The 26,711-nt window shown below is 36.3% G+C and overlaps 1 protein-coding gene and 1 long non-coding RNA gene across 7 annotated transcripts in view; one reads left to right on the top strand and one right to left on the bottom strand.

The window, feature by feature from the left end:
• Window positions 1-167: 167 nt before the first annotated feature.
• Window positions 168-26,711, bottom strand: part of Crtc (CREB-regulated transcription coactivator) — a 38,585-nt gene continuing 12,041 nt past the window's right edge. For 2 of the 6 annotated variants that reach the window (XM_029310054.2, XM_029310059.2), the window contains 11 exons: window positions 15,213-15,468; window positions 12,423-12,528; window positions 12,050-12,200; window positions 10,260-10,352; window positions 7,295-7,447; window positions 6,818-6,964; window positions 6,481-6,639; window positions 4,301-4,357; window positions 2,646-2,720; window positions 2,111-2,261; window positions 168-1,747 (listed from right to left, as the gene is read on the bottom strand). In XM_029310054.2, the coding sequence (XP_029165887.1) occupies window positions 1,530-1,747; window positions 2,111-2,261; window positions 2,646-2,720; window positions 4,301-4,357; window positions 6,481-6,639; window positions 6,818-6,964; window positions 7,295-7,447; window positions 10,260-10,352; window positions 12,050-12,200; window positions 12,423-12,528; window positions 15,213-15,468 (1,566 nt within the window). In that variant the 3' untranslated portion in view covers window positions 168-1,529. Of the gene's footprint in view, window positions 1,748-2,110; window positions 2,262-2,645; window positions 2,721-4,300; window positions 4,358-6,480; window positions 6,640-6,817; window positions 6,965-7,294; window positions 7,448-8,351; window positions 8,400-10,259; window positions 10,353-12,049; window positions 12,201-12,422; window positions 12,529-15,212; window positions 15,469-26,711 lie in introns of all 6 variants that reach the window. The other 4 variants (XM_029310056.2, XM_029310055.2, XM_029310058.2 and 1 more) reach the window with 4 other exon arrangements.
• On the top strand, window positions 11,800-15,644 carry LOC114936757 (uncharacterized). Its single transcript, XR_003820770.1, has 2 exons — window positions 11,800-11,943; window positions 15,146-15,644. It is a non-coding gene; the product is annotated as an uncharacterized LOC114936757 (long non-coding RNA).

Here is a 26,711-nt window from a genome sequence, read left to right on the forward strand (position 1 = left end):
CCCTACACACACATTGTGTCTTTATCTAGAACGAAGAACTCTGAATGTTTATCGAGAAAGGTATGGTACGCTACTCACGACATGTATAGACACAAGGATCGTCATCTTGATTTCATCGTCGATTATATCCTTAATTCTCGCGCTCGATTAATTATATCAAACGCGCGTATAAAGTATAGTATATTACTTTCAAAAAACAATTGACAAAATCGCCGAGGGTACACGCATTATAACATTTTTTCTATCTGCTCGTTATATTATTACTGCGCGTTTACTCGCAGCAAAATGTATTAATAATTCAAATGATAATTATATAAGCATTCTCCGGAAAATGACAAATACAGAAATTGTTATTATCAATAGTAACAGGATTGCACGCCTAGAGAAACGTATGGGAGAAACCAGTTTCTGAAACTCTTACGCAGTCTTCTCGTTAAGATTGCCCTTGAATTTCTTAGACTTATTGTTAGCCAACTTCAGTATCACAGATTCGATATTTGTAATTTTCGATGGCGAAAACAATCGAGCCTAAACATTTGATCAATAATACAATCCTGTATTGTTTAAAAGTTTAAAATAACTCGCTACTGTATCGCGAGTATGATATTAAGCGAGAAAGAGAAAAACGTAATGAATTCCCTACGGATAGACTATATATATTATTAACGTAAAACGTTCATGATCGTAAACTGCTGCTCGCAAGGATATAATGAGGAAAAGGAAACAAAAAATCTAGATTACTGCTGGCGTGTACCGCCGATAGGCATCTCCCTCCTCTCTCACTTCTATGTCTTTATACGATTTTTTTTAATAAGCTCCTCCGTCAAGAAGCGTAATCGATCGTAATCTTCTCTAAACTTTAAATTGGCCTAAACGGTAGATTACTTTACTATATAATTGCATTATGATAAAAGCATGTATAAATCAGTAAACATTTTCTTTTGTGCTTCTTAGAGATCATACATGATACAATGTACAAAGTAGTGTAAAATAAAAAAAGGGTTAATAAAGATTTTTTTTATATTACTTAATCGTCAAGTAACGGTTTATCACGAGCGGGAGACAACTTTCATTGACCACTGACTTGTTTCCAGAAAATGTCTCGAAAGATTTTTTCCGCGCGCGAATATATATTAACTATTAATTAAAAAATAAAAAAAACATTACAGATCTCCAATCATTTATTATGCACGAGTCGCGTGATAAAAAAGAGTGCGCGCCATTAAAACAAGATAAAAATATTCGCATATAATCTATGTATATATATATATATATATAAATTCATCTATAATACAACATATAAATAAAATTTACTAAAAAAATGTTATTATTTATACACATATATTGATGCGCTATTGAATTCCCTGCAAATCTGTCAGTGCCCAAGAAGTATCCCAGTATATGTCAAAGTGTCTTAAGAATTAATCGCGACACCAGGACAGAATTTATTTTATCCTACACAATAGTCGATACGGGAGTGTTTATGTGTTTGTGTAATGTGTGTTGGTAAATGTGTAAAATCTCTTCCTTTAAAGTCGATCTAACCTAAAGTGGGCTTCGGCGCTGGAATCCGATATGACCATCGTAGGGTCGGCGAGCATTTGTAGACCGTCCACGTCGATTGGATCGAGACCCTGTCTAAGGGCGTCGTCCGATGGGAACATTTCCGGGTCAAAATCGCCCATCATTGCCGTACCGAGGTCCTTCACGAATTCCGGATTCGTGAGATCGTCCGCACCAGAGAAATCTGCAACACGATATTATCGAGAAGTAGAAAGGGTAGGAAAGAGAGAGAAAGAGAGAGATTTCACCATTTTATCGTCGAATTACACACGCCTACACACTACAATTATTTATGAACTCGAAATAAATTGTTTTCTGCATTTTTTATTTTGGTTAAAGCATAAGCTGCAGATACAACGCGTGAATTTTTGAGATGTATTTTGAACATTCTTTATGGATAAAAATTAGTTTTGAAATATTGGAAAAAAAAATATGCAACTTTTATTCCCGGGATAATGGATGAAACGAGGGAGATATTTCACGTGTTGCCACGCAAACGCGTAATAATTAAAAAATTCATGGCACGTTCTCCGCGGAGAATAAATACCTGTGAGAATGATCGTAGGTGTGTTTGGAGTTTGCGGCGTGAGCTGCTGAGTAGCGGTGGTCGTTGCAGGTTGATACCCCATTTGAGGACTCGTGCTGAAGTAGCCCGCGTCCCCGCTGCCTAATTCGCCACCGACATTAATCATGTCGTTCTGAGAAGCAGATAACAGTGAGGAATTTAGTGCGTGAATAAAAGATGTATGCGTAAAACAAATCATTTTTTTCATTTTTTTCTCTTTGAACATTAGGTCTGTTCTTCTCAACTCAACTGACTATACAAGTAAAAAAGATAAATTCTGAATTAGTGCAACCAGTAGATCGCTATCTATTTTACTCCACATTGGAAGGGAAGCGATTTAATAATAGGTACACATATTCATTCAGATGACATCTGAACATCCTCTGAACGTCTTTCGGATATGTTGTGCCGTTAGGAATAAACTTTGAATTAATGCAGCCAGTTTAGAGTTAAACAGAACAGACCTATTATAACAGTGGTTTACAGAAATCCCATTTCTGGATGATTTTGTTCTCACCTGTGTGTAATTTGTAGTATGATTCGGTGATCCGATATACGTCCCGATCGTGTTCGCCTGCACCGGCGTGTCCATCTGAAGTAGAGAAGAAAAAAAGAAAAAGATCATGGATGAGTCTCGTAAAGTGAAAGAACCTCGCGGAAATATGACAAAACTGTTACAGTCTAATCCGATTCGGTCTTTAACGCGACGTTGATTCATCTGACGCGCAACGCGACCCCCGTCCCTTATACATAAATGCTTTTTATAGAACGATATCGCGGGAGGGAAAATAGCGGAAGAGGAGCATGAAAAGAAGAAATGCGCAAGTACATTGCAGCATCGAAGCAGCCGGTGTAAACACTCGGGTACTCGCGTTCGTCTTCGAATCTCCGGCACAGATCGCCCGTTATCTTCTTCTCCTCGACTTTCGAATCTATTACGGCATTAGTTACGGTTCGATTTCCGGATACTTCGTTTCGCTTAATAGCCTTTGTCAAATGAAATCCCCTTTTCGCTTCCATAGTACGGCATTCGTAAGGAGCTTATTTGCCTCGTCCTATTACACACGTTATATATCTCCCCCGTTATTTCGCTATTCTCGCCTCCTCGATTTTTTGTTACCGAATTTATTCCACCAATATTTATCCCGAAATTCACGATTCTTCTATACCGAAGAGAGGAAAAGTGAGTTATAAAACTCCGCTCTCTGCAATTATACTAAACGATATTGGATATAACGATCGGTAGTTTGCGCGAATATAAGGCTGCGGATTTGGGGCTTTGAGCTGCCCTTTTTTTTTATATATACAATAAAAAGTCGTAAAACCACGTCCTTTTCTCTATTAAGCCGATGAGCTGGGCGTTAATATCAAACGGCCACTTATGTACGTGTAACTGCGTGAGGGAGCGAAAAGAGGATAAACTGATCGCGCGTTAAATGATTCTTCTGAAGGCGCATTACGATACGCACTTTTGCCGTACAGTTTCCGAATTTCCGCATCGCCCGATTATTTATTAGTCTACGTTCTCTTAATGAACATTTTATACCGGGAATCCGCACGACCATGACGCATTCTTTTTTCCCGTCCCGTTCATTTTGTTCTTTCGACGCGGCGAAATGTTTTAAACATCAGCGTACATACACGCACACCGAGTATGATATATTTCATTCGAGAGTAATATTTTCGCTTAATTCGCGAATATATATATATATATATATATATTTCAGGCTGGATCTGATATTTCTTCGCCGTTGCAGTGCGTGCAAATGCGAGTTTCACGCACGAGAATACATTTGACGCGTGCATATTCAACACCGCTGTTTGAAAGCGCCGTGAAAGAAACACGGTACTTGAAAATTAGCATTTTTTATACTGATTAAATAGCGTGTATAAAACAGTGTCATTAATCATACATCTCTCTCTCACTCTCACTCTCTCTCTCTTTCGTTCTCGCGTAAGATTTAATAAATAAATATTAAGAGAGACGATGACTTTTCTATACTCGATCTTTTACACATACAAATGCATATAAGTAATAAGTAATAATTTATTTTATGACTCGGAGAATTTTGCTTTTTGTAGAAAGGAGCATGCGATAATATGTGGGGGAAAATTATTCTTAATACCGAACTTGCACAAATAAATATGTTTCAACTAATGGCGATATTTCACCTCTATCTGCGTGGTCCAACCGAGTTCCATCAGCTGTTGCGCGAATTTCGGCCACTCCTGAATTATGAATGCAGGCAACAGATAAACAGCAAGACTTAAGACATAAGTCTATAGAGGCAATATATACATAATCAAATGTAATTATCCGTCTTCTTCGTCTTTTTTTTTATAACGCTAGTTTCGATAAAGACCTGTTCTTAGATGCGATCGCGATCCTAATTAATTATGATTTACAATTAATTTTCTATCAAATGCATCTCTTTTTCTCTACCTTTCGTTGATTAAAAAAATATCGAGAATCATAATTTGACGCTTTGAAGAATGGAAGATTTGACGATGTAACTGATTAGAATACCAAGTGTCTCCTGAGTCAGAATAATTCATACGAATCATTCGCTTGGAATAATTCATCGCGTAGCATTAATTATAGCTTTGAAGGCCAAATCTCGCCTGAAGAGGAATAATGTTAAAATTCACGAAACCGATCGGCTTGTAAAGCGGCGACTCGAAATTCCGTACGAAAAATATTACATTGCTGACATTAATTGAAATGTGTAAATGAGAACTTTGTATAAAAAAGAATGTCAAATTTTTAAGATTGCAAAGCCAATTTGGAACACAATCATTTTTTTTATAATTCCATCCAAATTTCGGTATATTGTATTTGCATTTCTTTTTCCTTCTTTTACCCTCGCTATACGTTAAGTATAAACACCTGATCGTCAGATACTTACCATTCCCTTTGACATGCATAAAAAACATTGAGCGCCATTTAAGATTGTGTATCTTTTAATTAGTCATAATTGATGGATTGCACACGTAATTTTTATATAATCAATATTGAATCAGGAGAGGGGGAAAGTCAAAGAGAATTATATATATTTTTAGCGTCTCCGTATCTTGTTACGCGAGCAATTGGAATAAAAAAAAATTCATTACGACGGTCTGTTTCGATTTAAAAGTATCGATTGCTTTTATCAGCAATATTGAAATGAAATGCGCGAGTATTTCTAAAGTTACGCTCGTGCGCTCGTGTATACCTATTATAAGTGTTATAGCATGCAAAACGCTCTATCTCACTCTCGCTCGCTCTTTCTCTCTCTCTCTCTCTCTCGCTCATTTTCTTTGCGGAAGCCCGAATGCAATTATGCGCGCTGGAGTACCGTGTAAAAAGTGCAATACGTGCGTCTTATGTTCCAATCGCGAATATAGTGTAAGATAGGCGGATTGAGACAAAGTCTAACGATGGCGCGTCGAAAATCTCTGAACGAAATCTCATTTGTGAAGACAGCCTGTCCCAGAGAAGACAGGAATTATACGAGGTGAATCGGAAAACGTAATGCAACTGAAAAGGGAGTGATTTCTTTTACAAAAATAAATCGAAAATGTAGAATAAATTTTTCTCTATATACGTTTCCTTTTTGAAGAAACTAAAAATTGAAAAATTAATCACTTTACGCTTTTTCATTTCTCGAACGACTTTGCGTATTTTATCGAATTTATATCGATAAAATATGTATTTGAAAAAATATAATATTCTCTCCATTGGAAAAATAAAATTGATATATTTAGCACTTTATACATATAACTTCTGCGGTGCTTGAATTATTTTAAATCATTTTATTGAAAAAATTTGGAAATGTGTACTTTGATATTTATAATCGACGTAAAATTATTAGAAATTAAATTAAAGTTTAAAAAAAGCGTGTTATATTAATTTTATAAATTTCAAAATTAATTTTCTTATGTATGAAAATATTTTATATTTTATTCTACATTTTTGAATTATTTTTGAACAAGAAATCACCTACTTTTCGATTAATTTACTTGTTCCAATTCATCTATAACCTTCCTTATCCTTACGACAAAGAACTTCGATGACAAAGATAAAAATGTCGAATGTATACAACTAGACCAGTGGCTGATATATATCGATCGATTATTTCCGATAACTTGAAAAAGAGATGTAAATTTGTCTTCTTTCCTGAATAAGATTGTCAAGTAAGTCAATTTAAATTTGATTAAGCTTTAAAAGATTACAACTGTCAGAACATGCTCTATGTAAAATTTAAAAGTTATTTTCGGAGATGTTTGTCCACGTGACACCTTTCGCGAACTCAAATACACATCAGTCCCTCTTTAAAGTCACATGCTTATAAATAAATAAATCGCTCACGTACCATTGTGAATTGTTCGAAATCCTGTTGAAGGGCCGCCGCTTGTGCCTGATTGATAAAAAAATTCTGATCGATAGCGTCGGACGTCAAGCTGGGCGGACCCGGATGTCCTGTAGGACTAGGCGGCGCCGATGGATTATTGCTGTAGCTCAAAGGACTTCCCTGAAACAGGAAATGCACGCTGCTTTTAGACTTGTGCGCGAAGAATCATTATTACGCGCTAAAATAAAGCTTATCTCGTGAGATTAATTAAATTAAATCGTACAGTCTTTCGCATTTATTATTATTAAAAATTGATGCAATCTACCGATAATTTTATATACGAGATGATTTCTCTCACTTGAACTGTTAGACTAGGTGACGATTGCGGCGAGGGCCTGTTCACCGATTGCGTGGATCTGTACGATCCCAACGAATTGAGCTGTTGCTGTGTTTGTTGATGCTGTTGATGTTGTTGATGTTGTTGATGCTGCTGCTGTGACGTTTTCTAAATATCAGGCATCAACGAGAAATGATAAATTATTATTAGCAGCGATTACTTGTGTAAATTTGGTTGTACAATAATATCAAAACTAATAGTAAACGTAACATTTCTTTTACATTTCTCGAATCAAGATAATTTTACAAAGAAACTCAAATTTTGCGGCCAATATCTAGTCGCTTGTCAGATATTTAAATACATAAGTAAAAAGAACATGTGTGTAGACTGCGATATACAGACACTTGTCTAAGTACTTCGTAATGCAATGTCGAGTATTATTTGCGGACACGTACTTATACGGGGAAGATAGAAATTTCCGAAAAGAGCGATACTAACTGGACTTTGCGGCGGCACAGGACTGTGCGATTGTTGATAAATGTAGTGGCCGGCAGTCGGGTTGTGAGACGTCACCGTCGGCGCCGGTTGCTGCGGATAGCTCTGAAGATCCTGTTGCGAAGTACTTGTGCTGTTTTCCAGTGCCACACCCTGCTTCATACCCATCGCTATTAACGATCGATCGTCGCTCTGTCGCCTCTTTCGTTTTGCTCTCTCTCTCTCTCTCTCTTCTCTCTCTCGCTCTCACTCTCACTCTCTCTCTCTTTTTTCTCGCGCTTTCTCGTAATTAGACTCAACTCGATGGACGCTACATAGTCGCAGCAGGCTCGCGATAATCGATCTCTACGTCGTTGATTACAGCATCGGACTTGCGGAAGCGGTTCGCCGCAACAACTGAGTTGCTCTATTAAATTGCTAGCAAATGATTCGGGCACACGACGATGAATTTCGAGAGGATGAGTTAGAGTTTTACGAACTCTGCTCGCGCTTCTGGCGATCAGGAAACGATCACGTTTCGAAGCAATAAAGACTCCGAAGTAAGAAAGATATACATTTAGGGAAAGTGTTGGTTGAAATAGAAATTCTAATTTGGCCAAATTCATGTCTTTGAGAGGGTCACTTTCTTAATAAGTATCCACGTTCTCGATCGTCAAAAGACGCGGTATCGTACATCAGAGAGCGTCAATTGTTATGTTACGACGCAAAAAGATGAATGATTCACGTGAATGCAAGAATTATCTTCGTGCAATACTTATCCCTTCCTTCTGCTAAATCGCAATTATTCCCGCATTATTCTCTGCTTCGCGATTATTTTCGAGCCCGTTGCGTTGGCGAACCGATTATACGCTATTGCTATATACGCGCCGAGCTATCGATCGTGTTTCGATTGTTTATCTGCAAGCTCAGTGCTATAACAAGCAAAAACAGTAAAAAAAAAAGAAAAAACGCCGACAGCTTTTTGACGGCCATCGTGCGACTAAGAGGCAGCAACACAAGCGTAATACCATGATATTACATACGTTCGTGATAGCTGGTAAAAACTGGTGTGACTACTAACCTTACACGTGTGAAGAAACCTAGAGTTAACAGGCACTGATAAATGGTTCTGCAAAATAACAAACACAAACAACCACTACAACAAAGGCAAAATAAAAAATAAATAGAAAATTAAGAGAGACGACGCGTCGATAGAGAGAGAAAAAAAGAATATGCGCAAAATTTCGTTTGAACTTTTTCGTGATTCTGTCACCGAAATTGTCACGTCCTGATATTAACGAACGGGAAACAAGCGGCAAGATAAAATTGCGTTAAAATTGCCCGATAGATCTTTTTTCTTTCTTTTTTCATTAAAAATTTGTCGCGAATTTACTTTACAATTTACATAATTTTCCGCGATTACGATCGAAATTATCGAACGAAATATTAAATTTCGTATTAATAATATCAGGACGCATTTAGATAACAAATGCTCTCCGCAGCGTGCTATACAAGTTTCGTTTTGCCGCACAAGTTCACAACTTAATGCTATAACCGCGCGCAACATTATATTCTCATCGCATTACACGTTAACCATCAGGTAATTCATTAAAACAAAACAAAAAAAAAGAAAATATATATTCAACTACAAAAAACTGCGTGTTTGAACATTGAAAAGGCATTGCGCGGATTACATTTTCGTGAAAGAAACTTGAGAATTTTTCTATGTTTAAAAAGCAACGGCGACCTCGAAATAGCGATACTGAAAGCAATCCAATTACATGCGAAGATTACTACTGAAGGTGTATCGTTTGCATCTACGTACTAAATGTGATGTTTGATGTTTCTCGCGACAACGTGATATTTTTAAAATTTTCTCTTTTACTTGCGCGCAATCTATACCGTTCATTTCTCTTATCGATTACACTTATATATATATATATTGTTTTCTGAAAGCAGTTGCAACACCTCAAGAAATTCTGACGCTATTCTAATTGAATCGTCTAACATTTAAAAAAGCACAATAAAGCATAAAGAGTGTTGTTCTCATGCAACCATTGCATCTTCTAAGTTCACATTTTCCAACGAACAATATAATTTCACGGAACCGAGGTAATATTCTCTTATCGCGATTATTTCTTTAAGAATCGTATACGTTTCTCAAATATGTATCGTGTACTTTGTTTATTTTACATTTGAAGAGTACACGCTATATATAATTGCATAAAAAAATTTATACTATAGCTTTAGATATATTTAGAACTACGAAAAATACATTCACCTCGATTCCGTAATCTGCCAATACGAAATATCCGAGCAATCGAGCGTCATTTCGTAAACTTAATTAAGTCTGGTGAGCAACATATCCACGGGAAGTTTTCAGAAACAGATGCTAATAGTCTTCAGGGGAGCTATTATTTAACTATTTACGATTCCGATCGAAAGCGTGAGTTTCCGATTGATGAATTCCGTCGCAAATTTAATCGCGATTCCACTCGTTTCTTTATTATTCTCTTCATTATTGTGACTCTTAGTCGAGAATCGAGCCAATCTGAGCCAATCATGCTTTGATTTAAGTGATAATTTTCATTTTCACAATAATCTCATTTCGATCGGAATTGAGTTTTCGCATTTCGGATTTTATTCGCGTATTTGTAATAAATTAAGTAATAAAAAGACCAGGATTATTCCGATCGGAAACAATTCCGAAGAGAAGGATAATAGCTCCCCAGATTTTCGAGAATTATTTCGGATATCTCGTATATTGTGCAACATTTCTACGGCAGCGGTTAATTGAGGTCTACGATTCCATACGCGAGACGAAACCTTTAAACAAGAATGACAAACTTTAAGTTTTTTAGGGGGCTAAGTAAATTGAAAAAAAAAAAAAAAGATTTCTCGAATTCGTGTCGCTCGTAATTAAAAAGCCGCTGCAACAGTAACAGTATAGGCACAATCTACAGTAATACGGGGTCGCGAGGATATTTACTTGGACGCTTGACGGATCCTGTGAAAAGGACAGCCTACCAGCTTGTGCCAAGCTGGTCGGCGACAGGTTTGTGGGACTGCTCGTTTGAGGACTCTGGAATATACCAGCGGTTCGACCATTTCAAAAAAAGATTTCCGCATATTTTTAAGTTTGTTAAGTCCTACTTGTCTACGAGTCTGTTCGTACAAAGTTGCGCCTCGCTTCGTTTATGTGATGATTTAAAAAAAATATATATGTATATGTAATATATATGTGTATATATATGTATATATATATATGTGTGTGTGTGTGTGTGTGTGTGTGTGTGTGTGTGTGTGTGTGTGTGTGTGTGTGTACGTATATATGTATATACGAATATACGAGATGAACGCGAATGTCGCGAAAAAGAGAGAACCGCGGGAAAAAACATTCGCGATGTGAATAAACAATTACAATATCGACATCTGCTTTTTAACTCTTCTCTAATTGGCTATTCTTTCGTCGGCAGTATCAATTGTAGTACGTTAAGTTAGTTAAACGATTTCGCTCCGCTCAATACAAAAGAAAATTGCTTAATATCGACGATATCGCCGCTCTTTCTAAAAATAAATAAATGTTTTTCCGTAAATAGAAAACGTATATATGCTATCAGCATATCTTTAAAAAGCTTGCAATAAAACTTATCAGATTTTCCACGCAATAATACAGATATTAGATAATATTATAAAACACATATATACAGAGTACCCCACTTAACTTAAGCACCTTAAATACATTCCTTAAATATCTCACTTATTTTTTATGATATTAAAAAATGTCAGAGAAAAACAATATTTGTTGGAAAGGGACAAATGATAAACAATTTTCTTCCAGATTATTTTTCAAGATATTTTTTAAATAGAATTTTAACCTCAGCTATTATATTGCGATAGTAAAAATCCTATTTGAAAAAATATCGATAATCTTGAAATTCTGAAAACCATGACCTTAGGAAAAATTAATTTTTTTCTTTCTAAAGAAGAGGCAAATATTTCGTATCATCCGCAACAATTTAAAGTGCTCAAGCAAGACAGGATATCCTGCATATGATAAATATAATATCTCGTCTAATTTTTGTCGAGATAAAATCTTAATTTATCCAAGAATTCGAACTGAGTAAATTAGAGATACCCTATACACAAATGTCAATCTTTTATTCAACAAAAAACTGCAAATCAAGAGAGAGATTAAAAGCTTCTGATCTGTATATATCTAAAGTTAACTGATAAAATATCGAGGCGTTGTCGTATATAGACCAGACGGGTTAAATTATCCGTTAAATGCCAACGCGCGAGTAATGTTGTTTATTTCTAGAATCTATTTGGCGATTGTATATTCGCGAGAGCAATAATCAAAATATTTTCGTGTTTCTTATTTGACACGTGCAAAATCTCTCGGAGGAATATATCCGTGTGTATATATGTATATGTGTGTGTGTGTAAGCGCGAGCCGATAATAGACGCGTATTAATAGTATTATTAACACTCGCGCAAACTATCCTTAGTTACTACGCTATCGTCGTTACGTACGGATGTCGTTTTGGCAGATACTTTCTCCGAGAGAGTCAAAGATAGATAAGAAAATAAAAAAAGAAAAAAAAGAAAGAAACGACGCTGTAAAAGCTGATGAAGACTCGTTCAGAAACGTGCAGCCTCGCGTAAAGTGCGTAAGTAAGATCGAGCGGAAAGGAAAAGAGAAAATGTTATTATATATTTTTATATAGTCGATATAGAGATATGTTAGCGATAATGTGATCGATCGAAGAAACTTACGTTGCTGAACGGCGTACTACTCGAATGATCCTCCTGATCCAGAGGAGTGTGAAGGGGTGATGGGAAGTGTACGTTGCTCAAGTCGGGCAACGACCCCGTGTTGTTGCCTATCGGTATTTGCTGTCCCGGTGGTTGCGAGCTCGGGTATATGCTGAAACACGGAAAATTTCGCGAGAATTGCTAAATTAACGCACGAAACCAAAATGGAAGAGAAAACGAACAACGCACATTTTATATCGAATTTGATATCCACGAATATCGACGCGCAAAAAATGTCGTAAAATTGATTGTGTATTCGATTGAAACGGGAGCACTTCCACGTTCGACAAAAAAAAACGTGATTTTTGTTTAAATATTTGAAAGTATTACGTACTTAATCCCAGGCACTCTAGGCATTTCGCACGAGGATCTTGGTCGTTCGATGAAGCCGTGATGAGGGTCTCTGTTGTCGCTTCCGCTTCCGGTCATAACGTGTTGATCTGTTAATTACAGAACGCAATTTATAAAGCTTCGTAAATCGCGTAAAAACTTGTGAATAAAAGATATTAATGCGCCGCTCGCAACAAAAATTGAGAGTCCATATTTTTTATTCCACATTTTCTTCCTTTATACTTTGAAGTTATATACGTAATACTGAATATAAAATTGTCATTTTGGTACAGCATTCTTCCCGTTATGGTTGTGCAGTACGCATGTGTTTCTCAAACTAGCTATCCAATTTCTATACGAAACCGCAACGTAATACACTTACTAACGTTACTATCGTATAATATTATATTTCACATGCCTCGTCTAGCGTAAAATCACTCTGTTGACTTTTGTGATTTATATCTACGGAATTTTGATAGCTTTTACCAAAAATGTAATGCACTATCACTGCTCCAAAAATTGTGCGAGTCTCGTTGGCAGCGAAAGATAAAAACCGGAATTTTATTTAAAATTAATTCAACTATTATATCATATATATAATAAAATAATATTAATTCTCGATGTTCTCAATGAAATGAATATTTTGAAAGTCAATTCGGAATGATAATTCAATTTTACAAACTTCACACTTGTCCGGCATAAATTAGAAGCGTCTATAATTAGTTTCGCGAATGCAGGACGTAAATTAAGCCGCAAGAATTTCGGATTTATAGTCCGAAGTCGCAAAAGCGGATTACGCTGTGTGTGCGCTTCAAAGGCAAACTTGCAAGAGGTCTGACAGGTCTTTGCAAAATTCCGTAGGTAGTCGCTTAAGGGAACGGAACGATATATAACAAGGTAATATGGTAATGACGGAATTTCCGAGCCGAGCCATTCGTGAAATCGTGTCTAAAAAGAAGCTTCGCGAAGACGACGCTATTTTACACGAACGGCTAAGCAACGCTTCAGAAAAAACACTGCACATTATTCCTTTCACACGCGAATACTTGATCGTCCTCGAATCCTTACACTGGAGAGAATGGAAACGTCATTTTTTCCCTTCGCGTGGAAAAAATAAAATATCATGCAAAATATCGTTATCATTATTATATACGATGCGCCATTTTACCAGTCTTGAGTAAGACTGTATATAAATTATACAGATTGCATAAATTATTTATTAACGGTTGATAAAACGATATTTGTACAACGAGTTTTACTTAGGACGACTTTGATTAATCGCCTTTCCCTTTATAAACAAACTACTGAACGACTGTAAAAGGGGAATCATCTTCGAAGAAGTGTGATACTTTTGACAGAATTTAGATAAGATAAATCGGATGTTTCTCAACGCAGTGATACATGGATATCGAATTGTATGAATATATATATATATATATATATATATATATATATATATAGAGAGAGAGAGAGAGAGAGAGAGAGAGACGAGTCGCGTGTTTTTATTTACGAAGGAAATACTCGAAGAAAAAAATAGATATATTATATAGATCCAAGGCATTATAATTTCAGCAGATAAGAGAGTGCTTCGATGAAACGTTACATGCTTGCGCAAGATATCCCGCCATCTCGGCAGATACGCAATCGACAAACATATAAATGTATATACACACACGATGGATTTTCCATAACTTTTCTCACAGCATCCGCCACGAGAGGGAGAGAAAGCGCGCGTGTGTCTCTATTTTCTCTGTATCAAAACAGGTTTTACGCCATGCGAATAAAACTTGGAGAACCGAGATATGCGGTGAGACTATATTTTCTATAAGAGAAAATAAAAGACAAACTTGAAAATTTTATGGCTTAGTTTCAACATGTTTCCAAAGTGGAGATCAATGAGCAAACAAAATAATACTATCAAAAGTCTACGTTCTTATTTTCATAGTTTGAAACTCATTCGACTATGTTGAAACAAATTCTTGATCTCTTAAATAGGTTTCGGATAAAAAGTACCGTTATTTTCGTATAAATTCTCTCTCATGTTAATACTACACAGAGAGAATGTTCTCTTAGAAATCTGAAAATTATGATAATCGTGAGACAATATGGTATTGGAAGAATTTTGTAAGAGTTTTTCTGAGTTTTTAATATTTACCGCAATAAAAATATTAATATCTACTACAATAAGATATAAAATATATGTTCGATTAATTTTACTGTATATACATATTAATATTTTTTATTGTGGTAAATATGAATCAAAGAAACTCTTATAAAATTCTTTCAATATCATATTGTCCTACGACATGTCTCAAACGGTCCACAGAAATTTTTGTATTAATTTAACATAACATGGATATGTTAAATGGAGACACAAATATTGTGTTAATATTTTAACACAAAATAAATGCAAAACTTCAAGTAATTAAAAACTAACTAAAAGTATGTTAATTTTAGATTTTATCATCCCCATTTATAAAATAAAAAATCAAAATTATTTTCTATAAATTTTACCAGATAAATCTTGTCACTAATAAAACGGAACATACTATATATCGTATAAAAATAGATAGATGCACACTATGTTATTTTTACATCTGTTTTCAGTCGTTTCAATAATTTAACATTTAAGTTGAATTAACACAACAGCAATAATATATTAAACGAACACATAAATGTGTCAAATATTTAACAGAAAAATTTGATCGTTTACTTTTTGATTTCAAGAAATTGGAAGCGTTATTACTCTGAAGAAGAAAACGGAAATTTTCCTACCGCGTGCGTCGTTACCTACCTCGTCGATGCGGTATGGCGGAGGTCGATTGGCAAGCCTCGTTGGCGCTCTGGTGCAGAGCCGAGTCCGAGTTCGTTCTGCGCCAGGTGTCCGGTGGCGGCGGCGACAGGTAAGGAACGCCGCTGTACGGCGACGTGTCGTGTCTCTTCTCCATCGGCCGGGACCGCATCGGTCCCACCCCCATGCTCCGGCTCCTGTTGTCGCTACGGTACACCATGGAGTTGTGCTGCATCTCCTCCAGGTTGCTGAGCGCCGTCTGCAAACATGAGGAGGATGTGGGATCTCCTTAGAGAATCTCTCGATCGACATTACGGCGGCGCGAAAGCGTGCAAAAAATTGATATATATATATACGTATTTAATGTCTATAATAGCGACAAAACATTTATAAATCGTGCGGTAGCAGAAAGTACAATATATGCATGCGTTTTTTATTTATGCGTTTCTCGAAATATTTTTATGCAATTGATTTGCATAAGTCGGATTATTTACACACCCACACACGTGTTTCTCACGAGATTTTAGCGCGTCAAAATAATTTCGAATCAATGTTTTATTATAGAAAGAGAGGAGACGATTCGTGAGCTTACAATGAAAATGAATAGAAAAAAGAAAAATAAGTCTGTGAGAAAGACGATATATGAGCCTGTCAGCAGCCAAATTAATCGACTCCACTTTTTGTAAATTTCTTCATTTTAATATCAGAATCCACTAATCGTGTATATACTCTGATATATTAAAATGGAGTCGATCAGTTTAGCTACCGACTAAGATTCATAATATCGAGACTACGACAATCAAGATCACGAAGGATAATTAATTGGAGCTAAAGGCTATTTCGCTGATCAAATAAAACACCGAGGAATTTTCAGCGAATTTACGGAATCACGAAGCATCAGATTCGCGCGCCTTTGCACGCAAGAGGGAGAGAGGGAGGGAGTCGAAGGGAAATAATTCACTTCTATCTTCGTGCTACGGGGTGGCAAAACCCGTTTTCCGAACCCACCCCCGGCGCCATTCGACCGAAAGGAGGACGAGAGGAATTTTCTCGTTTCGCGAATCCTCATAAAGCGTCTCTCGTCTGTCTGCTTTACGATCCCGTCGACGCGCGAGGTTGCCCGTTTACGGGCGGCGATTAAAATGACGTAAAAGAAATTTAACGCAGCTATTTCATGCCGCGATGCCATAGAAATCTCGCTAAGCGTCGAGTGTCTCACTTGAGAAAATTCATTACGCGACGGAGAAGAGATTCGTCGCTTCGCGTCGACGGACCAATTTTATTTCGCGCTATATCCCTTCTCCTTTCCACTTTACGTGCCTGTATGTATGTATATATATATATATATATGGTGAAATTATATGCCGGAGTAATCTACGGAATATATACACACAACTCACCATCTCTCACGCTTTTCGTCACGGTTATTTTTGCGTGTGTGTGAAGTTGGCGTATCATTTTGCGGAAACTCATTATATTTTGAGAGTTCTGACTTCCTTTTTAATAGTTCTAGAGTTCCTGATAGGTAAAACACATAGTTCTGCTCGTTAAAGCCAAAAAATTGCTTAGTGCAAAGTGAGACGCCAACTTCACGCAGCGTCTCACTTTGTCCTACGACATTTTCCGTATCAGAAATGATCAGAAATGAAAAGATCTATAGTTCTACATGAGTTCTAAGAAGAGTTCTACCTTCTAAAAGCAGAAAATATTAATTAAACCAAAATTAAGATAATCGGATACCTGTATCTATAGATGTCGAAGGGAGACGCCAGTCAATTTTTAACAGTTCTGCTTATTATAAAGTAGTTCTCGTATAGTTCTGGGTATGTACGATGAATTTCCAAAGAGTTCTGATAATTAAAACTCTTACAAATTATTTTAATTAATTATTTCACCCGAAAAACGTCTATTTTCGACACTAAAGGTGAGACGCCAGTCGATTTTCGAGAGTTCTGTTTTTTCTAAAACAGTTTTCGTATAGTATTAGACATGTATATTGAGTTTCCAAAGAGTTCTGATAATTAAAACACTTACAAATTATTTTAATTAATTATTTTACCCGAAAAACGTCTAATTTCGACTGTAAAGGTGAGACGCCAGTTGATTTTCGACAGTTCTGATTATTATAAAGTAGTTCTCGTATAGTATTTGTCATGTACAATGAGTTTCCAAAGAGTTCTGATAATTGAAACTCTTACAAATTATTTTAATTAATTATTTTACCCGAAAAACGCCTATTTTCGACACTAAAGGTGAGACGCCAGTCGATTTTCGAGAGTTCTGTTTTTTCTAAAACAGTTCTCGTATAGTATTAGACATGTGCAATGAGTTTCCAAAGAGTTCGGATAATGAAAACTCATACAAATTATTTTAATTAATTATTTTACCCGAAACACGCCTATTTTCCACTCTAAAGGTGAGACTCCAGTCGATTTTCGACAGTTCTGTTTTTTCTAAAACAGTTCTCGTATAGTATTTGTCATGTACAATGAGTTTCCAAAGAGTTCTGATAATTGAAACTCTTACAAATTATTTTAATTAATTATTTTACCCGAAAAACGCCTATTTTCCACTCTAAAGGTGAGACGCCAGTCGATTTTCGAGAGTTTTTTTTTTTTTAAACTGTTCCCGTATAGTATTTTTCATGTACAATGAGTTTCCAAAGGGTTCTGATAATTAAAACTCTTACAAATTATTTAATTAATTATTTCACCCGAAAACGCCTATTTTCCACTCTAAAGGTGAGACGCCAGTCGATTTTCGAGAGTTCTGTTTTTTTCTAAAACAGTTCTCGTATAGTATTTGTCATGTACAATGAGTTTCCAAAGAGTTCTGATAATTGAAACTCTTACAAATTATTTTAATTAATTATTTCACCCGAAAAACGTCTATTTTCGACACTAAAGGTGAGACGCCAGTCGATTTTCGAGAGTTCTGTTTTTTCTAAAACAGTTCTCGTATAGTATTAGACATGTATATTGAGTTTCCAAAGAGTTCTGATAATTAAAACACTTACAAATTATTTTAATTAATTATTTTAATTAGACCTTTAGTGTCGAAAATAGGCGTTTTTCGGGTAAAATAATTAATTAAAATAATTTGTAAGAGTTTTAATTATCAGAACTCTTTGGAAACTCATTGTACATGACAAATACTATACGAGAACTGTTTTAGAAAAAACAGAACTCTCGAAAATCGACTGGCGTCTCACCTTTAGAGTGGAAAATAGGCGTTTTTCGGGTAAAATAATTAATTAAAATAATTTGTAAGAGTTTCAATTATCAGAACTCTTTGGAAACTCATTGTACATGACAAATACTATACGAGAACTGTTTTAGAAAAAACAGAACTCTCGAAAATCGACTGGCGTCTCACCTTTAATGTCGAAAATAGGCGTTTTTCGGGTAAAATAATTAATTAAAATAATTTGTAAGAGTTTTAATTATCAGAACTCTTTGGAAACTCATTGTACATGTCTAATACTAGACGAGAACTGTTTTAGAAAAAACAGAACTCTCGAAAATCGACTGGCGTCTCACCTATAGAGTGGAAAATAGGCGTTTTTCGGGTAAAATAATTAATTAAAATAATTTGTAAGAGTTTCAATTATCAGAACTCTTTGGAAACTCATTGTACATGACAAATACTATACGAGAACTGTTTTAGAAAAAACAGAACTCTCGAAAATCGACTGGCGTCTCACCTTTAATGTCGAAAATAGGCGTTTTTCGGGTAAAATAATTAATTAAAATAATTTGTAAGAGTTTTAATTATCAGAACTCTTTGGAAACTCATTGTACATGTCTAATACTATACGAGAACTGTTTTAGAAAAAACAGAACTCTCGAAAATCGACTGGCGTCTCACCTTTAGTGTCGAAAATAGGCGTTTTTCGGGTAAAATAATTAATTAAAATAATTTGTAAGAGTTTCAATTATCAGAACTCTTTGGAAACTCATTGTACATGACAAATACTATACGAGAACTACTTTATAATAATCAGAAGTGTCGAAAATCAACTGGCGTCTCACCTTTACAGTCGAAATTAGACGTTTTTCGGGTAAAATAATTAATTAAAATAATTTGTAAGTGTTTTAATTATCAGAACTCTTTGGAAACTCAATATACATGTCTAATACTATACAAGAACTGTTTTAGAAAAAACAGAACTCTCGAAAATCGACTGGCGTCTCACCTTTAGAGTGGAAAATAGGCGTTTTTCGGGTAAAATAATTAATTAAAATAATTTGTAAGAGTTTTAATTATCAGAACTTTTGGAAACTCATTGTACATGACAAATACTATACGAGAACTGTTTTAGAAAAAACAGAACTCTCGAAAATCGACTGGCGTCTCACCTTTAGAGTGGAAAATAGGCGTTTTTCGGGTAAAATAATTAATTAAAATAATTTGTAAGAGTTTTAATTATCAGAACTCTTTGGAAACTCATTGTACATGTCTAATACTATACGAGAACTGTTTTAGAAAAAACAGAACTCTCGAAAATCGACTGGCGTCTCACCTTTAGAGTGGAAAATAGGCGTTTTTCGGGTAAAATAATTAATTAAAATAATTTGTAAGAGTTTTAATTATCAGAACTCTTTGGAAACTCATTGTACATGACAAATACTATACGAGAACTACTTTATAATAATCAGAACTGTCGAAAATCAACTGGCGTCTCACCTTTATAGTCGAAATTAGACGTTTTTCGGGTAAAATAATTAATTAAAATAATTTGTAAGTGTTTTAATTATCAGAACTCTTTGGAAACTCAATATACATGTCTAATACTATACGAGAACTGTTTTAGAAAAAACAGAACTCTCGAAAATCGACTGGCGTCTCACCTTTAGTGTCGAAAATAGACGTTTTTCGGGTGAAATAATTAATTAAAATAATTTGTAAGAGTTTTAATTATCAGAACTCTTTGGAAATTCATCGTACATACCCAGAACTATACGAGAACTACTTTATAATAAGCAGAACTGTTAAAAATTGACTGGCGTCTCCCTTCGACATCTATAGATACAGGTATCCGATTATCTTAATTTTGGTTTAATTAATATTTTCTGCTTTTAGAAGGTAGAACTCTTCTTAGAACTCATGTAGAACTATAGATCTTTTCATTTCTGATCATTTCTGATACGGAAAATGTCGTAGGACAAAGTGAGACGCTGCGTGAAGTTGGCGTCTCACTTTGCACTAAGCAATTTTTTGGCTTTAACGAGCAGAACTATGTGTTTTACCTATCAGGAACTCTAGAACTATTAAAAAGGAAGTCAGAACTCTCAAAATATAATGAGTTTCCGCAAAATGATACGCCAACTTCACACACACTATTTTTGCCACGCATTTTGATTATCAAGTTATAAGCAAACACAGTTGCGACCAGTCTTCCTTTACTTTTACGCGTCTCGTGTCGTTTCAGACACAAAACGTACGTATGGCGTGTATACATATATGTATATGCGACAAGAGGGATACTTTCGTGATGCAGCATCTCGCGCTGCTTTGCATTATCCCGAAGAAAGGAAGACAATTTGCAAATTGGACGTCGCTAATTCGGATCAAATGGTACCCGCGTATATCTTCTCCAAAGAATTCCAGGTAAAGAGATTATATCACGCTTTCCTTCTTTCTAAGGTTTAAATTACTCTTCGATATTTTAGGTTTATCTTTTCGTATCTTATACGTCTATCTCACTTTGCTTGAACAAGCAAAATTAATGGATACAATTTATAACACAACAGCGTTCGAGTCAATTTAAATTCCGCGAGACTTACTCGAGAAGGGAAGCGCGTTATTAAAAAAAAATGACTTTTAAAGCCCGTATAATAAAAGAACATAAGCGCCGGACTTTGACGGAGCTAAAACGATTTCGTGGGATTTCGAGCTTCCTGTCTGCGCGGCGGGACCGCGAATTCAATAAAGAAATCTCTGACTGTTCCCATGTGCTGGCTGCTGCTGCTGCTGCTGCCATGTGTTGGCCGTACGTGGGTCGCACGACTATTACCTAATATCAGTTGAATTATATGATAAACATGGAACGTCTCTCTCCCACACGATTGTGGACATTCTTAAACGACGTTGAACAAACACGTTAATTATCAGTTTCGAAAAACGGTTGGATTATCACGCCGAAAGCGTGGAAGAGATTCTTATTTTCTATACAATTTTTATTAAATCACGTGTCATTTTATTATCTCCTTTCTACGTGTGTAATTTTTTTCATATTTCATCCTTATAATTTCTCTCATTACGAGAAAGGACCCCGTACTATAACTAATTAGAAAATGGCTTCCCGTTGAATTAATTGAATTTTTGATATTGTAGTAAGCATCAGAAACCAGCTGTTTTTTTTTTTCAAGATCCAATTTTATTTGTAATTTTATTAGGTTCAAAAACCCCGCACTTATTCTATATTAAAATTGAATCGATAAAATTAGCTGGTTTTCTCATATGTTTTTCTCATAGCTTATGATCTGCCGAACAAAAAATGTAACAGGGTCAAAGCTAAATAATAGATGGTTACTGATTTACAGCCAGTCAAATACGAAAAACTCGACATGTTTGACTGTCCATTATTTGAGCGACTATTATATCTTTTCATAAGAATGCCTTAAACTACAACATATCAAAAATTCAGCCAATTCGACGGAAAGCCATCTTCTCATTGAATAGAGCGCGGAGAACGTTTCTTTTGGAACCGTTCGCTTGGTCGGAGCAATGTTTATATCGCGACGCAATTAGTTTCAACATACTTGGAATCGCGCCGATGACGTAACATATATACACAGCTCAACTATATACACGCGCGATAACTCTCGGGCGATAGATTTGATCGAAGCGTATATTTCGCGAGCAAGCCTAAAAGCGTGACGATGCAAGTCTTAACGAGCGGATTGCCCTCTACTACACTTACGCTGGGATACCCCATTTGCATAATGTGCAGAATATCGTCGTCTGGCGTAGTGACGATGCAAGAATAGCCCCACCGCGACTTTTTTACGTCGCGCGCACACGAGCGATACACGTATACGAACGTTGCGTTTCACACAGACACATACATGGATATAGAGCAAGCACATGTGTCCGTCATATCGTGTACGGTGGTATATAGAATGTAGATATTAACATATTCGTTCGCGCTCTCCCGACTTTATATATAAAGCCTTTGTTGGGATAAAACACGTCCAGAAATATAAATAACGATGTTATAAGCAGCGACAAAATGCTATTAACTTGGATGATTTATGACGACGATCGCGCGTCGCAAAGTTTCGATATAAAGGGGAAAGAACTTGAAACACGCGTATCATGCTATTCTAATGGAAAAGGGAGATTTTGTTTACTTCTCGAAAGAAATAGATTGTTGCAAAAAGTGCGACCGAATTTCTCTCCTTTTTTTTATCATCTTCGATTGAGCTAAATAATGGCTTAAATGAAGGAATTATTTTCTTACTAGTAGATTAATCTTAAAAAATATTATGTGAAGGCGAGCAAGAAATAATCTGAAAAATTCGTTCGCAACAGACACAGTAATTTCAAGCGTCGTCATCTGCCGCTAACGAATTTTTTGGATCGTTCATTTCTCGTTCGCTCAAACAGAATATTTTCAAGGGTCAATCTACCAGCCGTAAACTTTCATTTAAGCCATCATTTAGCTCAATTAGAGGCGCTGAAAAAAGGAGATTTTTTTTATGAAGATTAGACGTAACTCTTTTCTACAGACGTATAAGATACAAGCGAGAATGATTATTTTCTTCGTAATTATGATCGTCGAATCTCTTTTTTTTTTCCGAACGGTTGGAGGGATCCTCGAGACACAGAAACTTTCCGGGAAAGAAGCCGAAACTTTACTAATTACATCGAAAATCTGAAAGCGTAGTAGTGACTCCGCACGAGGGTCGACGTCTCTCCCATTCACAACTTTCCCAATGTCAGGGCCGTCGTGGGCGTCGCACGAGCACGAGACGGCGCGACGCGGCGCATCGACCAACTCGCTCGTCGAAGAAACGTACCTTCAATTAACGTCAACGCTAACAGAAGGCATGTCCGCGTGTCCCCCTCGCGAATTCTTCCCGTGTCGATCCGAGAATTAAATTCGCCCGTCCGCGCGCGCAGATTATTGGACACGGGAAGGATTTGCTCTTAGATTTTATCCTGAAAATTGTGTGTGGTAATCGTAGGACAATGTAGCATTGGAAACATTTTTATGAGCTTCTCCGATTAATATCTATACCACAATCGAAAATATTAATATGGACATAGTAAATTCTACTGTAAAATTCATTCAACTTATTTAATTTATTTTTATTTTGCTATAAATTTCAGCAATTTTATTATCATTTTTTAAAATATATTAATAAATTTGCCATGCAAATTGGCGGCGTTTATATATACTTAAATAAGATTGGTAAAACCAAAACTTATCCTAGAAAAAAAGGACCAATCTGTTAATCCGCGAGTGTACGTAGTAAAATTAATCATCGAACATATTTTATTATGGTAGATATTAATATTTTTATTAATGATTTTCAGGGTAAATTCTAAAAGAAAATTTTCTCCGTGTATCTGCTTTAGTTCGAGAGAATGAGAGAGACAGAGAGAAAGAAAAGAAATACACACAATAACGATCAATAATATTTGCAAGCACCTTCAACAATCGAAATATCATATATTTTCTCGAAAATCTGTTGTCATCGACAAAACAAACGAATGAGCCGTTTGCAAACACAATACGATGCGACCAAGGCCGTATCTGTCGTTTAGAATGAGAGTTGGCGATGTTTTACACGTATCTCTTTCGTATATACGCTTCTCTCTCGATAAGTTTCAACGGATTAAAGAGAGGAGTGTCGTTACTTGTTGGCGGCCCAGCACGTGTCGGCAATCGCGATGGACACGTGGCAGCGATTCTCTCTCTCTCTCTCTCTCTCTTCGCGAGGCCCACAACATTAGTCTCGCGAGAACAACCCCGTATAACGGACACACGCGAGACACGTTGGAGAACAAAGCTACGATCGATGTTTACGTTACCATTCCCTTCCCTCACCATTTCCTTTTCCGCCGTGCAGAGGAATGTAATTATTCCGATATTCATATTCAAGAACGAGATTACGTGAACTCGCGCCCCGAGATAGATGGCAAATGTATGACATGTTACTCGTTCCAAGTGCAAAGTTGCACGTATACATGTGTCGTTTCTACGTGTCTGCCTTCTTTCTCGTTTTCCGTCCGAGAACAAAAAGCGACGAATTTAAATTCCGATTTATTCCGCGATATAATAGATCTGAAAAAAGACTTCTCTCCGTTCGAAGAATAGTCATAAAAGCTAAAATGTATTATATTTTATAAAATTTCCCTTAACCTTTCAAAAAAATTTGCATCTTTATATACATGTAAAGTCTGGCCTCTCGAACTGTTAGTCAGCGAAACAAACTTTCAACGCGAGAAACACCTCGCAACTTTCTATTAATTTAATCTCAGTTATAATCTTTATTTATTCATTTTATTGTAGCAACTTTCTATTAACCATTCGTGTCTCTTGCAGCTATAAGAATATATATCGTTCATTAGCTGTCTTTCGTTTCAAGAAGCAATATTATGCGAGTATATAAAAAGAAATGTATGTTTAAAAATGTGTCGTCACAATTTAATCCCATACTTATTAAACTTTTGCACAGATGATTGCAAGATTTAAACCACTGCTCTGTAACACGCAGATATGAAAGAGCATGTATTTTATACTTTAAATAATTGAGATAAAGTTCATAATTAATAATTCTTTTCTGTATTTTAGTCTCGCGCTGAAAGCACGTGACACGTTTTTAATTGGAAAATCATATACGTCTGCGAAAATTCTTGCCTCAAACGATAATCTGTTAATTCTCTTTAAAATTACGGTAAAAAACCTATTTTCGAAGGTTGCGCACACGTCGATACGGGGACGGTTCACGCCTGAATGATGCGAGAAAAAGCGCAATGCGAGGTGAAAAGCTGTAGGTTCAATTATGGCATAATTATTGTCACGGGGAAAAAAAAATTAATGTCTTAATATAAAGTATTAATTTTACGCACCGATCTAACGTGAATAATATACATATATGTATAATTATAAAAGCGGCAATATTTATACTCTTGGCGCTAAGAAATTGTGCAACGCAGTTTATAATTCTTCTCCTCGGCTTGAATGAACTTTAATTTGGTTTTAAGGCCGCGCGAAAGATACCGCTATTAAATATTCATCCGGCTTATGTCCTTCGGCTCTCTCACAGATGATATTCAAGGACACCGCGGTCGATCGAACGCCGATGACACTTTCCAGGTTGTAATTATATCTTCGTTTGACCTCTTATGCAAGTCGACCGTCCGATGTCGGATCGCTAACGGTGCAGTGGAATGAGAAATTATGGGACGAGGCGCAGAAAAATCAACCCCCTCGCGCGAATCGCACCGTGGAAGAATTTTCTCAACGAGAAAATCAAAGACCTTCGGCATTATCGGGTTAATATTACATAATACAGAGGAGATACGATCAAAAACTTTTGCCAGAATTGCGTCCAGAGGATTCCTTCTCCGCGTCAAAATTCTTCTCCTACTTTCAATCTCGATTCATAGTCTTTGAAGATCATCATCCTCCCTCGAAACTATTCAACTTTGTTGAAAGCTCTTTTAAGTCTCCGAGTGAAAGACTGTTGGTTTAGAAATCAGAGATGAATTTTTATATAAATCAAAGTCATCGAAATTCTTTAATAAAAAATCTATAAAAAAAAAAAAAAAAAACGTGGGAAACGAAACGCATGCAAATTGAACTGTTAAATAACAGCGAATAGATGTTAATTTCAGGCGACTACACATTTTTGTACGTCCTTGTAGAATGAGAACGTATACATATATAATATACAGTGTACGTGAATGGGGCGAGAAACGCCGTTGAAGAGAACCACCGATCGTCGTCGCTTCCTTCCTGCGATCTCGTACAGAGTTCTCTGCTCCAGCGACCTAGGTCCCTACCCTTTGCCTCTCGATGACAACTTTGCTCCACTCTCTCATCCCCCTCCTACATACACATACACACGTCCTCTCGACGACGAATGACCCACTTTGGCGAGGATACGCATCCACCATTCAAGTCTGCTAGCCAGATAAGAAAGAAACAGGAAACGAGCGTTGCATCTTCAACCCAACCGAATTCGTTTGTACGCAAGCGTGCGATACGTGTAGATAACCCGATCGTTCCTTCTCTCTCCCTCTCCTCGCGACCTTTCCCGATATATAAATCATCGCGGGGGGTATAAAGCGGTAGCAATAAATCTTATAGAGCGGGGTCTTAAACGGATTGTTTCGTTTCATATATATTGCCGCGGGCGAAATCCCCGGGAATCTCGAGTGCGAAACGAGCGTTATCCTCGGAAAATCGATCGCTGGGGAGCTGGCAAAGGATGAGAGCGGATCGGAGAACGAAGATCCTGTATTTTCCAAAACAAACTGCTCTGC

Source organism: Nylanderia fulva, unplaced genomic scaffold, assembly GCF_048542155.1.
Source record: "Nylanderia fulva isolate GAGA-0341 unplaced genomic scaffold, ASM4854215v1 Scaffold21, whole genome shotgun sequence".
Classification (NCBI taxonomy): Eukaryota; Metazoa; Arthropoda; class Insecta; order Hymenoptera; family Formicidae; genus Nylanderia; species Nylanderia fulva.